The following is an 18,881-nucleotide window of genomic DNA, read 5'->3' as shown; positions in this document are numbered from 1 at the left end:
TAAATTATCACAGGCATGAAGAAAATTAATAATTTTGACACAGAAATTATTTCAGGTGGTATTTTGACAATGATGCTATCTTGCCAACTTGGCAACTGAAACCTGTGTTACAGAGTACAGACACGAAGTACAGAATATGGAATACAATGTCACATCCAGCACAGGAGGACAAATCTATGGCATCAGTGTCCCACTGGTGTAGTACACACGTAAATACCCTTGTCTAGACAAAAAATATCTTTAAACTTCTACACATTGCTCTTAGAGAATACACACCTGTGTCAGGGACAGCAATTAGGAAATAATTGTTTTTAAAAGTGGTTCATGAAAAGTTTCAACTGTGTACTTGCCAGACTCAAAGTCATGTCTGGATTATGATGGGTAGCAGAACCAGACAAAGCTTAACTGAGCAATAAAAAAAAAATCCATTTAATTACACACAGGACTGTTAAACCCAGAAAAATGGATAGCTACAACCTCCATGGAGACCAATCCATTTAAAAACATTTATGTCTAATTTACTTCATCCATGAACCTGTCTCAGCAAGATTCTCAAACGCAGCAATTAGAGTAACTGCCTCTAACACTGTTTTGATATTTATGTTTAAAAGACATCATTACTCATTTCAACTATTTTTCTTAGATATGAATACTGCATACATACTTATCCTGACTCTTAAAATACTAAGGAAGTTACACCATAAAAATAATCCATTCCCTTAATACATTAGTTGCTGTGGTACACTGCTTAAGACTCTGACAACCCCCCAAAATGAGTCACACCCATCTTCAGAAATCAAGAACTGGGTTAGGTTTGAGAGTCTGTTGTTGTTAAATATTACACATAAGTAATCATATAGAAATTTAAACAGTGACTCTCACTCTGGGTTAGGTGCCATGATTATAGTTCACATTAATGTATCAGGACAGCAGCCAATGGCCACCTACATATCACCTGACCAGGTTATACTGGCTGAGGCAAGATGGTGCCTTTAAGTCATTTTTACTGACAACTAACTATCTGGAGTGGAGGGCACAGACAGCCTTACCACAATGCCAGCATTCTTTATTGCCAAGGGGAGCCCTAAGAGGCCAGTTCCGATGTTCCCCTTTAGAAGATGCATCAGGGTCTGCACAAATCTGAAAAGTGAAAACCATAAGGTTTAAGCATTCAACCTAGGGACCTCGGCGGCAAAGTAAATAATGGTTCCCATCCCACCAACAGGCAAGAAGTCAACCCAGAATCGAATGCCATCTTCACTCAAAAAATACAAGTACAGAGAATTATTGTAGAAATTAAAAGAAATATTTAGTCAGTGTTGGGCATATAGAACAATAATTTAAAATTGGTTTTCTCATAAGATACTTTGCTGCTATGATGTCAAGAACATTGAGGATCTGACTGCTAAACCAGAAGGACTGTTGGCACTGTTGAGATAATTATGGTTCTAAATATTCGATCTATGAATATTCAGGTAAATAACAACTTCTATTATCATGAGCTCCCTCATAAGCTTCCATGACTTGCAAGTATCTAGGAGGTGACTGGAGGAGTTCTCCTTGACCAAGAAGAAACAAACTGAAATTAAGAGAAGCATAAACTTCAAACTCATGAAACAAAAGATAGCTGCCTAGAGTTACTCAGTTTTTTTAGTTTGACCCAATCAAATTTCATATGACTGTGCTTAATCACTAAATTACTCTTAATGCAAGAATTCAATGATGAGGAGACACCAAAACAGGTTTTTGTAACACATTCTGCCAGTATCTTGTCTCCTCATTCTGCACGAGCCATTCCCCACACCCACCAGCTCCTTCCCTCAGAGAAGCCATTCTTCTAATATGCTTAACACTCTGTCTTCTCACTGACATCTTTCTCTGGGGGGGCACTGGATTTGATATCTATCACTACTGAAGAAATCCCCATGCTGTTCAGTATCCTAATACCTTTCTCTCACAGACTACAAACATCCAGGAATCCTAATCTTCTTAATTATCTCTGTGTCACCTGTAAAACACTCAGATCTGCAGGAGACTAAGAAACACACTCAGAGCCGAGGACCCCATGACCCATGACACTCACGAAATCCCATGCTGCCCATCGAGCTGGTAGTGCTTCTGCACAGGTAGGAGTGTCTGTTCCGGCTCCTCATCCGAAGTCCCATCAAAATTCTGCTCATTTATTAAGGGTCTCATCACGTCCATATCTACAAAATGGGAACAGTCCTGTAACACTGCTTGTAAAATTGAGGTAAGGCTATAACTGGTGAATTTTTAAATAATAGGAAGTATCAGGCTACAGAGACGAGATGACTCACTGGATAAAACAATTGACCCACATGTTTCAGGACCTGAGTTCTCATCCCTGGCACTCACAAAGAAGCCAGGTGGCCATGGCAGCTGCTTGTAAAATCTGCACTAGGGAGAGATAGACAACAAGCTGAATGGCTAACCAGACTAGCAAGATACCATAAACTCTGAATTCAGTGAAAGATCCTGTCTCAATAAAGTGGAGCAACCTAGGAAGATACACAGGTCAACTTCAGGCCTACACACAACACACACACACAAGCATTCCTACACTCTGCACGCTACACACACACACACACACACACACAGGTGCATGGGCACCTACACAGTGCAAGCATAAATACACTGTACACACACACATGCATGTGCACACCCATACATGTAAGTATTCCAACACTCTGCACACCTACACACCTACACACACACACACACACACACACACACACACACACACACACTGAAATGCCATCTGTATTCACTGAAGCAGAGTAGTTCACCTTAGCCCCTTAGTCTTGATATTGTCACAAAAGAAAAACCAGACTTACTTTCTGATGTTCTATTGGATTATGTACAGTGTAGAAGAAAAAGCTTAAGTAATGTAGAAAACAGTTTTTGTTTTATCCACATCAAGTTTACAGGATGAGAAATGTGAAGAAATAATCAAATATATTTTCCATATCTGGTCACCTTCAAATCCCACTGTAATAGGTAAACAATCATGTTTTTAAACACTTAAAATTACAATCATTACAATGCTAAAAATTTTAGTATCAAAATATTTTCTTCTAACAATTTCATGTGACTATTCCTCACTGTCCTCTTATTTCAATGGCAATCACAAAATCTGAGTTAATTAAGAATAAAATACAAAGCTGGGCGGTGGTAACGCACACCTTTAATCCCAGTACTCAGGAGACAGAAGCAGGTGCATCTCTGTGAGTTCAAAGCCAGTTTAGTCTACAAAGTGAGTTCCAAGACATCCAGGGCTGTTACACAGAGAAACCCTGTCTTGAAAAACAGTAACAACAAACCCTGTCTCAAAAAACAAACAAAAAACCTGAAGTAGAGAGATTTTAAAGGTAAAATCAACCAGTAAGCTGACATACCAGGGAATGGTGTAACTATAGCTAGAAATGATCAACCTTGCTCTTCAAACTCTTCATTTTAGAGTAATTTCAGGTTTAAATTTGCAACAACAACAAAAACAGTACTAATACTTGTGCATTCTTTGCAGACTTTTCTGACTTTCACCATTTGCTGCAGTTGCTTTTTCCCTCTAAAATGCAGACTTGATTCCATGATGTGATCTCAGTTCACCCTATGGTAACATCCTTCCTAAGAACAAGAAAGGTCTCCAAATTCCGTATTAGAGATCTCACTTCCCCAGCTGCACCAATTAACTCCTCTGAGCTGTTTCAGGACAGGAGGTCCAGGGTATGGCTGCAGATTCTATTCTCCTGGACTGTTCTGCTGGTCACCTCTGTCACTGTGTCTTTTAGGGTGTCCTTTGTTCTCCTCTTCTGAACTTTTTACTACCTAGAGGTTTTAAGATTTTTAAATCGTGTGTATGTACATCTGTAGGTGGTCTGTGCAAGAGTTAGTGCAGTGCCTCTGTGGCTAGCAGGACACATCGGATCTCCTGGACCAGGGACTGCAGGTGACTGCTAGCCACCTGTGTGGGTACTAGGAACTAAACTCAGGTCCTCTGCAAGAGCAGTGTGCATTAACAGCTGAGTCATCTTTCCAGCCTGCCTTGACAGTTTTGAATGTTATACAATTTCTACCTACTACTTGTAAGCTCTAGTTGAGATATGAAATGTCACTGGCTCATGTGTTTGAACACTTGGTCCCCAGTAGGTACTGCTCTTTAGGGAGGCTGTGGACCTTCAGAAGTAGAGCCTAGCTAGAAGTGAGTCTCTAGGCAGGGCAGGTTCTTGGGGTTCACAGCTCAGCCTGCTTTCTGTCCTGTCTCTACTTCCTGGAACACTAAGAAGTGAGCAAGCAGCTCATGCATGCTCCCACCAGGATAGAGCCACTTGAAGCCATGCCCTGTTTGCCATCATGTTCTCCCAGCCATGATGGTCTGTTGTCCCTTCTCCCATTGACATCTCATGTTCTCTGTTTTCAACTGTGTTATTTTCTGTAAATGTTCTTCCCATTATGTCTTCATCTGCACCTTAGATTTAGACCTACAGTCAACACAGCAGTCACTACAGCTCTGACAGTTTCCTCAGTCATCCAGAAGCTTATACCAACTAGAATGTCTCAGAAAGACCTTGTAGGGCTTGCTAACAAATTGGCATGCTCCACCCCAAGATTAAGAAGAGAGTAAGGCCTTGAGACCCGGATGTGCTGGGGGCTCTCTCGCTCTGAGAACACAGTCCTAGCAGATTATTCAGGAAAAACTCACTGATACATTATTCTCCGAGGATTCATTCTTTATTCAAAATTTAGTATACAAAGTACTGGGTTTCATGATATTTTCATACATGCTTTGTTTTGGTTGATCTTCCCCCATTATGTTCCCCTACTTTCCTCCCAGACTCCACCTTCCTCAGAGCCTCTCTTCTTCTTCCATGCCACCCTCTTTCATCCCCTCCCCAACCCTTCCTCAAGACCTCATCTCCCCTCTCATGGTGCCCTTTCTAAAGTTTCATGGCCTCTACTATCACCAAAATACTTACACATATATGAAAATTAAGATTTAAGATCCACTTATGGGGCAAAAGCATACGCTCTCTTTGAGTCTCTTTCACATAAGTTCCAATTTCACATTTTTCTACAATTTGTCATGACTGTATCTTTCTTAAAGCTGCATAAAATTCCAGTGTGTGTGTGTGTGTGTGTGTGTGTGTGTGTGTGTGTGTGTGTGTGTGCGCACGCGCGCATGCACGTGCATGTATGCATGTGTGCCTGTGTTTATCCATTTATCTATTGATGGACATCAGTGCTGGCTCCATTTCCTAGCTATTGTGAATACAGTATCAATGAACATGGTATCTCCACCAAAGGATTATCAAGTCTTTCAGGACTCTACAGAGGAATAGCATAGCAGAGCCATGTGGCCATTCTATTTTTGTTTTTGTGTGTTTGTTTTAGGAAAATCTGTGGTATTTCCACAACAGCTGCACCAATTCACATTTCCACCAGCAGCAGGGTGCTCGTTTCCCATGTCCTCATCAGTGCTTGCTGTCTCTGCTGTCTCTGCACTTGTCTAATGCTTCCCATGACCCAGCTATCTAAAGGGCTGGGTATAAAAACCCCAGTTCATGCTTGGTTTGCCTTTCTATAGCTTCTTCTGAGTATTACAATAGCAGACTCATCTTTTCAGTTGTTAAGGGATTTGTTCTTTGTCCTAGAAAGTCTAATGACCTACCTGTATCTTTTTTTCTTTTTTCATGCCTTATTGATTCTTTATTTTACATCATGCACCCCAATCCCACTCGTTTCCTTTCATATCCACCCTCTGCCTCTGCAACCTCCCCTGAAAAAAATTAAAAACCAAGAATATTTTTTTTTCTTATATCTCATCATAGAAGCTGTAGTATGTCACCATTAGTCACACAGTATACCCTGTAGTCTACACATCTTTACTTGCAAATCTTCATTGCAATGAGTCATTGGTCTGGTTTGAGGCCTCTGGCTCCTGCTACACTGTCAATACTGGATCCTCACTGGAACTCCCCTTAAATATCCTTTGCTGCCCTGTATTGTGGCCATGGAGATCCTGCAGCTTTGGATCTCCAAGAATGGCCCCTTCATGTGCTCCAGAAGATCACAGATGGGGGGTGGGGGTATTGCAGAGGGCTAACTCATAGTCCTGGATCTGGACCTGGATAATAGCTGAGTTGGTCAGCCCACCAGCTTTCCTGCATCCTCACCACCAGGGTGAATTCTCCAGCCCTGCACCAACTAGCTCACCTAATGCTGCAGGCAGCAAGGGATGGGGCCAGTTCTACTCTCACACCCTTGGGGCTGGCTTACCTACACCTATACCACCAGGGCCAACTCTACTGTGACGCTCAGGTGAGGTGCAGGACCAGCTCTCCCATTCTCATGTCCCTGAGGCCAGGTCTCCCACCTGCTGTTGGTGGCAAGGGGCAAGGAGGGTAGGACACCTTTCTCTCACCCATACCACCACACAGCAGATGAGGAACAGAGCCAGCTCTCCAGCTCATACCTTCAGGGCTGGCTCACAGGCTCCCCTGGCACCAGGGCCAGCCCTACTGTGCTGCTCAGGTGAGGTTCAGGGCCGACTCTCCTGAGTGCCACAGCTGATGAGGGGCAGGGACAGCTCAGCAGCTCTAGTGCAGCACCCAGTGAGGGGTGGAACCAACTCTGTGCAGCCCTTGGATACCGTGGTCCCAGGCAGCAGACAAAGGGCACCCACATGGTCTTTGGTGGTAACATGGGTCATGGACATCAACACAGACCCCTGCTGATGCATGGCCACAGACCCAGACCCGGTCTTTAGTGGCAGCTCAGGTAGGGACTTCACCATGGCCCCAGGTGGCTTCTCAGGCTATTCATATCAGGCTGTTCCTCTCCACCCTCGAGTCTCCAGACCCACCCCTCTCCAAAGTGCTCAAGCTGTTCCACTTCTCTTACTCTCCCATCTCTCCACCCCATACCTGCACATTGTAGTAGCTCCTGCTGTGAGCAGGGCCTCTGGGTGTCTTCTTCCTGTCTGTTCTGCATGGTAGTGAGTGTGGCTTCTGGGTGTCTTCAAGTGTTTGTCCAGCCCAAAACTTCCAAAGGAAATAAATCTCTGGCTAAAGTCAGGCAGCATGGGAAGACTGTAATTCAACATAAAGTCATCCAGTCTCATGGCTGAACCTCCACCACAACCAACTAGAGAGATTAGCAGATATGCCAATGAGGAGAAGTAAACACAGCCGGACATGTCCAGTCAGTTGTGGTTCTCCATTCCTCAGGTACTGCTCTTCTTACTGAGCTAGGATGCAGCTTTTGGAGTTGCAGTTACTTACACAGTGCTCAGTTTTCTCAGAGGAAGAAGGCAGAGGCCACTAGCACTTGTGTTTGTTACTGGCTCTATTAATGGGCAGTGCAATTCATCTTTTCCCAAGGAGCAAAACACAGCAATTGCCTTCATGTCTCCTGCTCTACCTCACTTCATACTGCACAAACTGTCTTCATTTGTCTACCACCTATTTGCTCACTCTTTTCTCTCCTATCACTCCACCATCTTCTTACTCACTTCCCACCACACCCAGCAGGCATGGGGCTTTGGTGTTATCTTCGTGCTTCCCAGTGCACCAGGGGTTAGCTAGGTCTGATCGGGGCCTTGGTGTTCCAGTGTCCAGGATCTGCTTTTCTCTAAATTTAAATTTAAATTTATTCATTTATTTTACAACCCAACCACAGTTTCCCCTCCCTCCTTTCCTTCCATTCCCTCCTTCCCATTCTGCACCTCCGTCCTCCTCTGCTCTGTCAGAAAGGAGCAGGCCTCCCAAGGGTATCAACAAAGCATGGAATATCAAGTTGCAGTAAGACTAAGCACCTTCCCTTGTATTAAAGCTGAGCAAGGCACTCCAGTATGAGGAATAGGTTCCCAAGAGCCAGTCAAAGCATTAGGGACAGCCCCTGATTCCATTGTAAGGAGTCCCACAAGGAGACCAAGCTACACAACTGAGATATGTATGTATGTATGTATGTATGTATGTATGTATGTATGTATGTATGTGCGTGCCTAGGTTGGTCACATGTAGGCTCCCTGGTTGTTGGTTCAGACTTTGTGAGTTCCTGTGAGCCAAGTTAGTTGTTTCTATGAGTTTTCATACAAGATGCTCAATCATACAAGGACACTTGCTCAAGCATGTTCACAGCAGCTTTATTCATAATAACCAGAACTTGGAATCAATCCAGATGGCCCTCAACTGAAGAATGGATAAAGAAAATGTGATACATTTATACAATGGAGTATTGTTATGATGTTAAAAACAAAGACATCATGAAATTTGAAGGGAAATGGATGGAACTAAAAAAAAAAAAAAATCATCCTGAGTGAGGTAATCCAAACCAGAAAGACAAGCATGGTTTATACTCACTCATAAGTGGACATTGGCTGTAAAGTAAAGGATAACCATGCTACAATCCACAGACCCAGAGAGGCTAACTAACAAGAAGGGTTCAATGGGGGAAGCTTGGAGCTCCCTGGGAAGGGGAAACAGAAGAGATCTCCTGAGTGGAATGGGGGCAGGTGAGGATGGGAACCTCAGGGATCAGGTTAAGGGGTGGATGGAGGGTAAGAATACTGAAAGAAATGACTGGAAAATGGGGACATTTCAGGGTCAGGTAGAAACCTGATACAAGGAAAACTCCCACAAATCTACAAGGATGATCCCAGCTAGACTACTAGCAATATTGAATATAGCAGCCTGAACTGGCCCTCTCCTGTAATCAGATTGGTGACTACCTCAATTGTTATCAGAGAGCCTTCATACAGTAACTTATGGAAGCAGATGCAGAGACCCATAGACAAACATTAACCTGAGCTCAGGAATCCTGTTGAACAAAGAGAGGAAGGATTGTAGGAGCCAGAGAGATCAAGGACATCACAGGATCTGTTTTTTGACGATTCTATTCATGGTGCCTGCCAGGGCACTCTCTCGCCCTTCACAAGGGTGTTCTCTAGGTCCCTTCTACCTGGGGAGGGGAGGGGAGGGGAGGGAGGGGAGGGAGGGGAGGGGAGGGAGGGGAGGGGAGGGGGAGGGGAGGGAGGGAGGGAGGGGAGGGGAGGGGAGAGGAGGGGACGGGAGGGAGGAGAGAGAGGAGAGGAGAGGAGGAGAGGACAGGAGAGGACAGGAGAGGACAGGAGAGGACAGGAGAGGAGAGGACAGGAGAGGACAGGAGAGGACAGGAGAGGACAGGAGAGGAGAGGACAGGAGAGGACAGGAGAGGACAGGAGAGGACAGGAGAGGAGAGGACAGGAGAGGACAGGAGAGGACAGGAGAGGACAGGAGAGGAGAGGACAGGAGAGGACAGGAGAGGACAGGAGAGGACAGGAGAGGAGAGGACAGGAGAGGACAGGAGAGGACAGGCGAGGACAGGCGAGGACAGGCGAGGACAGGAGCACTCACTCTCAGAAGAGAATGAGGCCCTGGCTGAGGCTACAGCTGCTGCAGCTAAGAGCCTGGAGCATGATGCTCAGGCTGCCATGGCTGCCAGCACCGTCTTGATTCTCTTCTATCTGTGTCTTTAAGACCCAAATACTTTATTATGGGTGTCTTGACCTGGTCATCCTGAGTCCATCTCTCCAGGAACTGAATGGGCCTTCTTGACATACTCCTTCTGCTTTTATTTCTAAAAAAGTATCTTGGATTATACTTCTAAATACTTGTAGGTTTAAACACTCACCCTTCTTTTTTTTTTTTTAAAGATTTTATTTATTTATTTATTTATTTATCATGTATACAACATTCTGCTTCCATGTATATCTGCACACCAGAAGAGGACACCAGATCTCATAACAGATGGTTGTGAGCCACCATGTGGTTACTGGGAATTAAACTCAGGACCTATGGAAGAGCAGTCAGTGCTCTTAACCTCTGAGCCATCTCTCCAGCCCCAACACTCTCCCTTCTTTAGGCATTCTAACTGCATGCATGTTGGCTCTCCATTGCCCAACCTTCACTTCAGCACCTTCCTCTCTGACCTCTTTGATGCCTTTCTTTGCTTCACTTTCTCTTTTTTTAAGGACACATCACTCTTTTATTTCACTATACTCTCCCTTGGCAACTTGTACTTTCTTCTCTGCCTTGCATTTCCCTATTCCTAAGTACCTCACATACAAGGGTCCTAAAGCATGAAGTCCAACTAATGCCTTGGATGAGGCTGAGGAGGAAGCAACATGTCTTCTGGTTGAATTACCTCTGCAAGGTCTCCAGTTTTCTCTTCCTTTCTCTCCCTTCACCATTGGGGTGTGGGGAGCGTCTCCTCTCCCCTGCTCTGTCTAGCTCTCCTCTATAAGCAATCTTTGCCAAGGCTTCCCCTACTACTAATACAATTAATTCCCTGGCCTGCTTGCTAATTAATACAATTAGTTAATTGTATTAATTAATTACCTGAACTGCTTGCTAGCTTGAAGACCAGACCTCTCTGTTCTGACTCTTAGCACTTTAAGAAGTTCACATTGAAGGTGATTTCTAATGTTTCTTCCTAGGCTTCTACTCCCACCCTTCACATATCCTGATACTGCCCCCGTACACTCCATGCTGTCCCCCATCCACTCTCCATGTCTGCAACTTGATAAACAGTTTTCCCATCTGTGCTTCTCAATGTCTTTGTGCTGGTAGTATCAGGTCTCCTTGCACTGTTCCACAAATCATTTACTTTTGTTCCTTACTGAATTCACAGGCTTGGGACTGCTGTGTTCATGTATTAGCTCAGACAGTCCAGTCTAGCGCCACCTGGAGTACAGCCTATGGATTTTTAATACTGGGAGATATTTTAAAAGTCTATGCTGACTTACATCATTCCTCCTGAAGTGATGTAACTAACAGAGAGAGGCTAAAATCAGCTAAGCTATGGACATTTCCAAATTTCTGTCATCCATCTAAACTCATTAGGACTTTATAATTCAGACGACACTGCCTGTGTCTTTGGGTGGTTCCTCTGACTCTGTCATCCTTGTTTATGCTCCATGGGTTACTCTATAGGGTTGCTTTGTTTCTTAGCCTCTAGTACCAAAGAACTTACAGGCTAGACCTGAATAGAGTGAAAACTCGCAAGGGACATTTAATTGTTTCTCTGTGGTAGGTCTGCTGTGATGCCATCTCATAATTACCCCAGAAACATATTAGAATTGGATATATGTATCCTTTCTTAGCAGATCCTGCTTCCTTTTCTGTTATGCTCCATACAAAGCAATGTCATTGTTTCCCCCACAAAAACATCACTACAGGATTGTGAGAGTAGCATAACAAAATAGGACACCAGAAATCTATCATCCCAAAGGTCAGGAGGCCTGAAGCCTGAAATATAAGTGTACGGAAAGTGGATTCTTCTCAGGTCCTGGGAAGCCCTGTCCCAGGCCTCTGTCCTCTGCCCCATCTTATATGTGGTCATTTTCATGTTCATGCAACACTTCCCCATAAATAAGCCTGTGCCTAAGTCCCCCGTCTGTAAGGACATCAGTCACCCTGCCTCCTACAGCAGGTCCTATCTTGAATAAGATCACTTCCTGAGATACTGGTTCAACATATGACTTCTGGGGAAGTGAGTGAACCCCATCAGCCATCCCTATTATTTTCATCAGCATTGGCTTTATGCCTCAGTGCACCCCACTGCCCTGTGGGTTTTGACTTCATTCACTTTGATTAGCTCAGCTTGTCCAAACTACCAGTTACGCCCACTTTCTAATTTCTTTCTGCCCCAGGCTGTGGCCATAGTGAGTTCACTGTGTTCTCCATGAAGATAGTTATCACTTGCAACATTTCAAAACCATAACCACCTATTATTTGAAGCAGGCTGCCGGAGAGATCACAGCAGCCATGAAAAGTCAAGGAAAAGGTAAGTTCTCTCATGACTTTTAAAATGTATCAACTCTAAATGACAAGTTTGCTTTTATTGTATAGATGGGGAATTTATTTTCAGTACCTTTTTTGGATAAAACCTAGGAATCTAGCCTACAAGTATCAAAACGACTGTAAATAGTAGTTTTGTAAATTATGGTTGACTTTCATATCAGCATCACAATTTGCTTGACTCTCAGAGGTCAGCTGGGTGCTCACTCCATCCTATCTTAGATTGTACAGCAACTGACTTAAGTTTGTTAGCTCCACTTTTCTCTGGTTCCAAAATCATTCTCAATGTTCTAACAGTCCAGTAAACATTATCCATGACTTACTGTGAAGAAAAAATCCTTTGCTCTATTTCTTTGCTTTCAATCCATTTTCTTATCCCTCGTATCCAGAACACTCCTCTGACTTTCTCATAACAAGATTTAGGGGAATTAATTTATAAAAGCTGAACCTGAGAGAAAAGTACTTAACAGGTTAGGAACTCAGGAGACTACATTTATGTGTTACTTTGATTCTGCCACTGAAGCCAAACTCAGTGGCACTGTTAATGATGTCCTGCCTCCGGGCTTAAATGATGTCTAAAAGCAGCTGGAAGGGCTCTGAACTTCCCCTTGTTTCAGACTTCATCACTGGAGGAACACTGCATACTAAGAAATATTCATCTCCTGTAACTAAACTAAGCACAGGTGAAGGGTCAAATTCTAGAATAGACTATATTAGTGTAAAGGACACAGAGTAACTCAAATCTAAAGAATTAAAAGATACTCAGATGCTAACATGAGAAGAATTCAGCTAAGAAGTTCCAACCTAAAATGTTCATTAATATCTCATTCAACCAGAACCTCTACGGGTGAGATCTGCCACAAACAAACTCAGTCACAACTCTCAGGAACTCTGTCAATTACTCACTATGCAATGAGAAACTATTTCGTTCTGAATTTCAGGATACAATATTTAAATACAACAATAATGTCTTGTGTTTGACCCCCTACAAAATGCAGTGATGTTTTCTTGTGGTTAGTGTCTAGTGCTAGCTAACACTGGCTTTGGTCAGGAGACCACCCAGCACTCGCCAGGCCTGAACCTCTGCCTGCTGCTGAGAGGACATTTAATAGTGTACTGTATTTAATCTGATGAGTCCAACACACTGCCACCTCACCAGATAAACAACATAAAGAGTAGGGTGTTTTATATCCTGTATTTCATTCTGAAATCCAGGGTGTATTTACTAGGACACACATACTGCAAATACTCAAGACCAACCTCGTGTAAGAAATGAAGTCAGCTGGATGACATATTACCCAGAGACCCATAGGCCTGTTATATCATACATGGAATGAAAGTCACAACTTCTAGCTCTCAGAGAACTAGGCAATGAAATGAGATACCAGGCATGAAGCATGGATCCCACTCCACAGAATATGAGCCACCAATGAACAGCAGCTCCACCCCTTGCTATGCAACATTGCTAAAAGCTAATTGAACTTTCTAGGATTTTAAAGTGCTAATCTTTGACAAGAAATCAGAACTAACCTAATAAAAATAACTGATAATGAGCATAATGAGCAAACTGTCCAAAAAGACTTGAGTTTGCCAAGACAGGAAGTTATACTAGCTAAGGGGAAACAGAAATAGAAACAAATGCAAAATTTATCCTTAAGGAGAACCAGGGAGATAGCTCAGCAGTTAAGGGTGCTTACTACCAAGCCTGAAGACCTAAATTTGATCCCTGGGACCTACACATTACAAGGAGAGAACTGACTCCCACAGTTGTACCCTGGCCTGCACACGCACGGGCACACACACATACTCAATGAATTAGTGAATTAATCCTGAAATAATTATCATGGTGATGATACGTAAAGATCCAACATGGTAACAGATTTAACCGAGTTAAGAGCACATGAAATAACATCTGAATACTCTACATCAAGTAATTAAAATTACAAGAGCCCATGTAGTTTACACATAGTCTGTTATTTGCTGGTGTTCTGATATACTTTTTGACCAAGCAGTAAATTACACAGTTCTGATAAAAACTATGATAAAACAGATAAAATTAATAATGCCTTATAAAATACTAGTAATCAGTGGATTTCAAATAATTGGGGCATAATTATTTCAATTTAGAAGTGGATAACTTATGTATGAATAAGAAACACTCATCTGAACCAGTGTTATACACCTCAGACATACTATGTGCCATATGCACACACTAATACGCCATATGCACACCAACTTGAATGAGGCAGAATATGGATGCTCTCTTATGTCACCCTGACTCATTGCAGCCTCAACTGCCTACCCTAAAACAGCTTAAGCTCCAGTTGTAGCCAATGACTGACAAACTTAGCAATATGTATTAAAGTCTTACAGCATTCACTGCTTTCATGCAGTAATTCTACTTCTGGCAAGCTACTGATAAAGATGTTTGCCAAAACATATTCTTGAAACTTGCTAAGTATGCAGAAATAAGCAACTTACTCTACTCACTAAGACACATACAACCTCTATAAAATACAACCCTGACTTCACATTATGTTTACAGGTCTCAGACAAACAAGGGCAGTCCCAGCTTACGATAAATCAGGAGAGGAACTGCATATTCATACTGCACTGCAATGTTTTAAAAAGTAAGGAGGATAGCCGGGTGTTGGTGGCGCATGCCTTTAATCCCAGTACTCGAGAGGCAGAGGCAGGTGGATCTCTGTTAGTTCAAGGCCAGCCTAGTCTCCAGAGCGAGTGCCAGGATAGGCTCCAAAGCTACCCTGTCTCAACCCCCCCCCAAAAAAAGTAAAGAGGAAATGAAGAGGAAATATATTCCAAAGAGGGAATGTGCTAACAAGGGTACCAATGGACCACAGAGCCATGTGTATCCTCTTCTTTCTATGAAAGTGTTAAAACATTAAGTAATGTTATATTGCTCTTATTATTCCGGTAAAATAAGAAACCACTTATATGTTGGCAATGAGAATAAGACAAACTACACATGGTTTCCTTACGAAAAACAGCACAATGTTGTCACCTAAACCTATGAACCACTATCTTGATTGTGAAATAAGACTACTTTATTCCTGTGGTTGAGAGAATAGTATGTAAAAAACAGTCTGGAAATCCCCAATGGCTTGTGACATAAAGCCCAGCCTTTGAGCTAGGAAGCCGAATCCTCAATCTCCAACAATGCTATTCAGATGTCTAATGCTAAAACGCCTTTTACATTATGTAACACAAGGTCACTAACAAAAATCAGAACACATATAGGTAACGGTGTAACAGCACTTTCTAAAAACTCATCTCACCATCCCAACACTGCCTCACATTGGCAGAGCATATTTGTATCCATTCTTTCTCTTTCTCCCTCCTTCCTTTGCCTCCTCTTCCTTTCCCTGCCCTCCCCACAGCGTCAGTGCTGACAACTTCCAAGCTTTCTCCCTAGGCTTTTCCTTCCAATAACTCTACACATGAACAAGCTCTCAACCAAGCGCCTCATCTCCTCTTCAAACCCACATGGCTTCACCCATCAAACAAGCCACCTCTTACGTGGGAGTCACTTCTAATGTTGGTACCAATTATTTTTTACTTCATTTAAAAAAAAAAAAAAAAAAGGAAAGGTCCATGACTTCTGTCAGGAGTCCTCCAATCTGTGATCAATCTTTGGGATGCCTGAATATCCTCCCAACATGACTTCCCTTCAAGTGAGTAACCTTAATGAGAGACCAGAGAGGAGGGCACAGTGCCTCTTACAGCCTAACTCTGAAGTGGTGAATCATCACACCAGCCAAAGCTGCTCCTCAGAAGTGAGCTGTTAAGTCCAGCACATACTCAAGGGACAGAAAACAAAGCCCCTCTCTTTAAAGAGAAACATAAAAGGCTGGACACATTATAGAACTGCTGTAAGCCCTCAACCCAAGGCACCTTCATTCCTCAGACATGCAGGTCCCTGGGAGCCATCCTGTCTACCTTCATCTACTCTTGGAAAACCAAGCTGGTCTGCATCCTAATATGCACAGTCTAATTGCCTGTTTCCATCACTGCCGCCATGCTGGTCTGAAGAGCATGCTGGTCTTTCCTAAACATATGGAATGCCCTCCAGCTTCTGCTTTTGTGCCCTAGTCAATTCTTCATATGGAAACCATCAGAAGCACGCTTGGTTTAGTACTGTATTGTCTTTTAAAACAAGGTCTCATGTAAACTAGGCTGGCTTCAAACTTGCTATTTGGCAGAGGATGACCCTGAACTTCCAATCCTCCTCCCTCTACCTCCTGAGTGCTGTACCTCTAGACCTAGTTTATGTAGTGCTGGGGATCAAACCCAGGGCTTAAGGTATACTACACAAATACTCTAGCAGCCTAGCTACATTCCCATCATCCTTTTAAAACCTCGCTCATGCAAGGCCAACCCTTTAATCCTGGCACTTGTACTCAGGAGGCAGAGACAGGCAGATCTCTCAGTTCCAAGACAGCTGGGGATACATACGAAGATCTTATCTCAAAAATAAACAAATAACTAACCCTAAGTCAGTCATGTCACTGTAAATACTCAGCTCATCCTCACTTCAAATCCCTTATACTGCTCTTCTCCCAAAGCACCTGTCACCGGACAGATGTGTAATTACCTGATTGGAATCTATATCTGCTTACTACATACAATAGCCAAGGCAGACATCCTGATGGGTTTGTGATTTTTTTTTGGAAGGGGGGGTCTTTTTCATGATGTTTCCCACGCCCTAAGCTACACAATGAGACCCCACCTCTAAAATTCATAAAAGGAGGGCTAGGGAAGAGGGAACTAACACGATTTTCCAGTTAACAGACATGATACATGGTGAACATTTTTCCATATCATGTTTAACAACTAGGCAGTAGATGACTGTATGGCTAAATCACATCTTAGCCCATGGCCTTTCATTGGACATTTGGACAGGGACAGTAACTACATTGAGCCTGTTACAAATGCTGAAATGAAAGTCCTCTGGCAGACGTGTGTGTGTGTGTGTGTGTGTGTGTGTGTGTGTCTATGTAATTTTGGGGAGTCTATTCTCACTCCCACCTTGCTTAAGGCAGGAACTCTCTTGTTTCTGTAGCTGTGCTATACAGCTGGTATCGAAGCCAATGAGTGATTCTCCTTCCTCTCTCTCCCACCTCAGGGTCCAGTGATAACAGATTGCCACACTCCACTTCTCTGCATGGGTTCTGGGGTCCGAATTCAGGCCATCAGGCTTGCATGGGAAGTGCTCTTCAGCACTGAACCATCTTCTCAGCCTAATGTAAAGTGCTATCCCACGATAGCACTTTATAAAATTGCTGAGTAAAAAGATAAACTTTTCAAGAAAGAAGAGGTAAGTCAGAATCTCACTGTGGACCAGACTGACCTGGAACTCACTGTGGGGCACAGGCTAGCAGTTTAAGAGCACTGGGATTGTAGGTGTATACTACTACCACACAAGCTTTAGAGGTTTCAGTGATAATGTACTATCCTACTCCTGCCAACCTCACACCTCACTAGCATGAGTCCTGCCTTTATCGAGCTTAACAGTAAGATAAAAGAACTTGCCTGGCTGAACTCCAGAGAGGATCAAGTGGGCACTGGCTCGAAAGTACACAGCTCCCTGCTTGAGGCTCTCAATAAAAGTTATTTTACACTTACAATCTCTACCATTGTTGTAGCATTAAAGAAAACAACTACAAAGTGCTGGCACGTGATTACAGGAATGCCAGCCTATAAACTCCAGTATGTTTTACTTTAACCTTTCTTCGGGGTCAACATCCAGCATGGACTCAGAAATATTCCTAAGCGCAGTGTGCAGCTGGGAGAACATCATTTTATCGTAATCCTGGCTTGTTTTCTTTCTGACAGCAGCAAAAGAAGCAAAACCGTGGAAGCAGAGTGCTGGCAGGTCCCCGCCCAGGTGGGTACGTCCTGTTCTCCCTGGCACCAACGTCCCCCCATTAGAACATCTGGGAAGCAAAGAGTCAAATGAGGCTTCACCTGGAGACGCCCACTGTTGAGATCCAGGCTTAGAAAAGAAAACAATGGCAACTTCCTTTAAACATCCTGGAAAAAAACAGTGGCAGCGGCTCCCGCCTCCCTTTGACGTGGACAAACAGGGCGACTCCCAGCACGGGCGCACAGTGCTACAAGCACAGGCCGGTGGAGAGACAGACAGACCCACGCACAGACAGGAGACCTGAGGACACACCAGCAGACTGGCGCCGACACACACGATGCAGCGCCCTGCCAGGCCAGGCCAGGCCTAAGGACCACCTCGAGGGGCTGGCCCGGGAGGAGCTCACCCCAACCGGGGTCCCAGGACCTAATAGCCTCTGCCTGGGGTCTCTGCAAACCACGGCACCCCGCCACCCCGCCACCCAGTGCTCGGTGCGCGCGCAGGGACGTCCCTGCCAGACGCGCGCGACACCGGGAGCCCGGATGCCGCCGCAGACGCGGAGGCCCGCACCCTGGACCGCAAACGCGAGAGACGCCCGCGTCCCGGGTTCGGATCGGGCCCCGCAGACACCCACCGAGCTCCTCGCATCCCACCGCCTCCGCCGGCGCCGGCGCTTCCATCCCTCGGGGGTCTCCAGGTCGCTGCCGCCCGCTCTGCCGCCCGCACTGCCGAGCATGCGCAGAGCCGCCCCGAGGGGCGGGGCCCGGGCCGGCCTCGACCGTAGCCCACGAGGGACTGCGCCTCGCGAGGCGACGGGCGGGCGCGATTCCGAGAGGAGGCCGGGGACCAAGCCTCGGAACCCCCGGGGCTTCGCGTGCCCGAAAACAGAGCCTCAGACCGCGCAGAAAGCAGGCAGCCTGCAACTCCGACGGCCCACGGCATTCCTCCAACCCAGCTTACAGGCAGTCTCCAGCACTGGCGTCTTACATATAGTATACACGGAGTCAACGGCACTGGCATCCTGCATGTAGTGTACACGGAGTCAAGGGCACTGGCATCCTACATGTAGTTTACACGGAGTCAACGGCACTGGCATCCTACATGTAGTTGACATGTAGTCTCCGACGCTGGCATCTTAAAGA

The 18,881-nt window shown here is 44.5% G+C and overlaps 1 protein-coding gene across 3 annotated transcripts in view; it reads right to left on the bottom strand.

Moving 5' to 3' along the window:
• Nucleotides 1-18,478, bottom strand: part of Slc36a4 (solute carrier family 36 member 4) — a 38,839-nt gene extending 20,361 nt beyond the window's left edge. For 2 of the 3 annotated variants that reach the window (XM_027410874.2, XM_027410875.2), the window contains exons 1-3: nt 18,374-18,478; nt 2,084-2,207; nt 1,050-1,140 (exon numbers count right to left, since the gene is read on the bottom strand). In XM_027410874.2, coding sequence (XP_027266675.1) covers nt 1,050-1,140; nt 2,084-2,207; nt 18,374-18,419 — 261 coding nt within the window. In that variant the 5' untranslated portion in view covers nt 18,420-18,478. Of the gene's footprint in view, nt 1-1,049; nt 1,141-2,083; nt 2,208-18,373 lie in introns of those variants that run through there. The other variant, XM_027410876.2, reaches the window with a different exon arrangement.
• Nucleotides 18,479-18,881: the final 403 nt, after the last annotated feature.

The sequence above is a fragment of the Cricetulus griseus genome, chromosome 4 (genome assembly GCF_003668045.3).
Source record: "Cricetulus griseus strain 17A/GY chromosome 4, alternate assembly CriGri-PICRH-1.0, whole genome shotgun sequence".
In the NCBI taxonomy this organism is placed as follows: Eukaryota; Metazoa; Chordata; class Mammalia; order Rodentia; family Cricetidae; genus Cricetulus; species Cricetulus griseus.
Note: the sequence above shows the minus strand (reverse complement) of the source record. Positions and strands in the feature narration are given on the sequence as shown.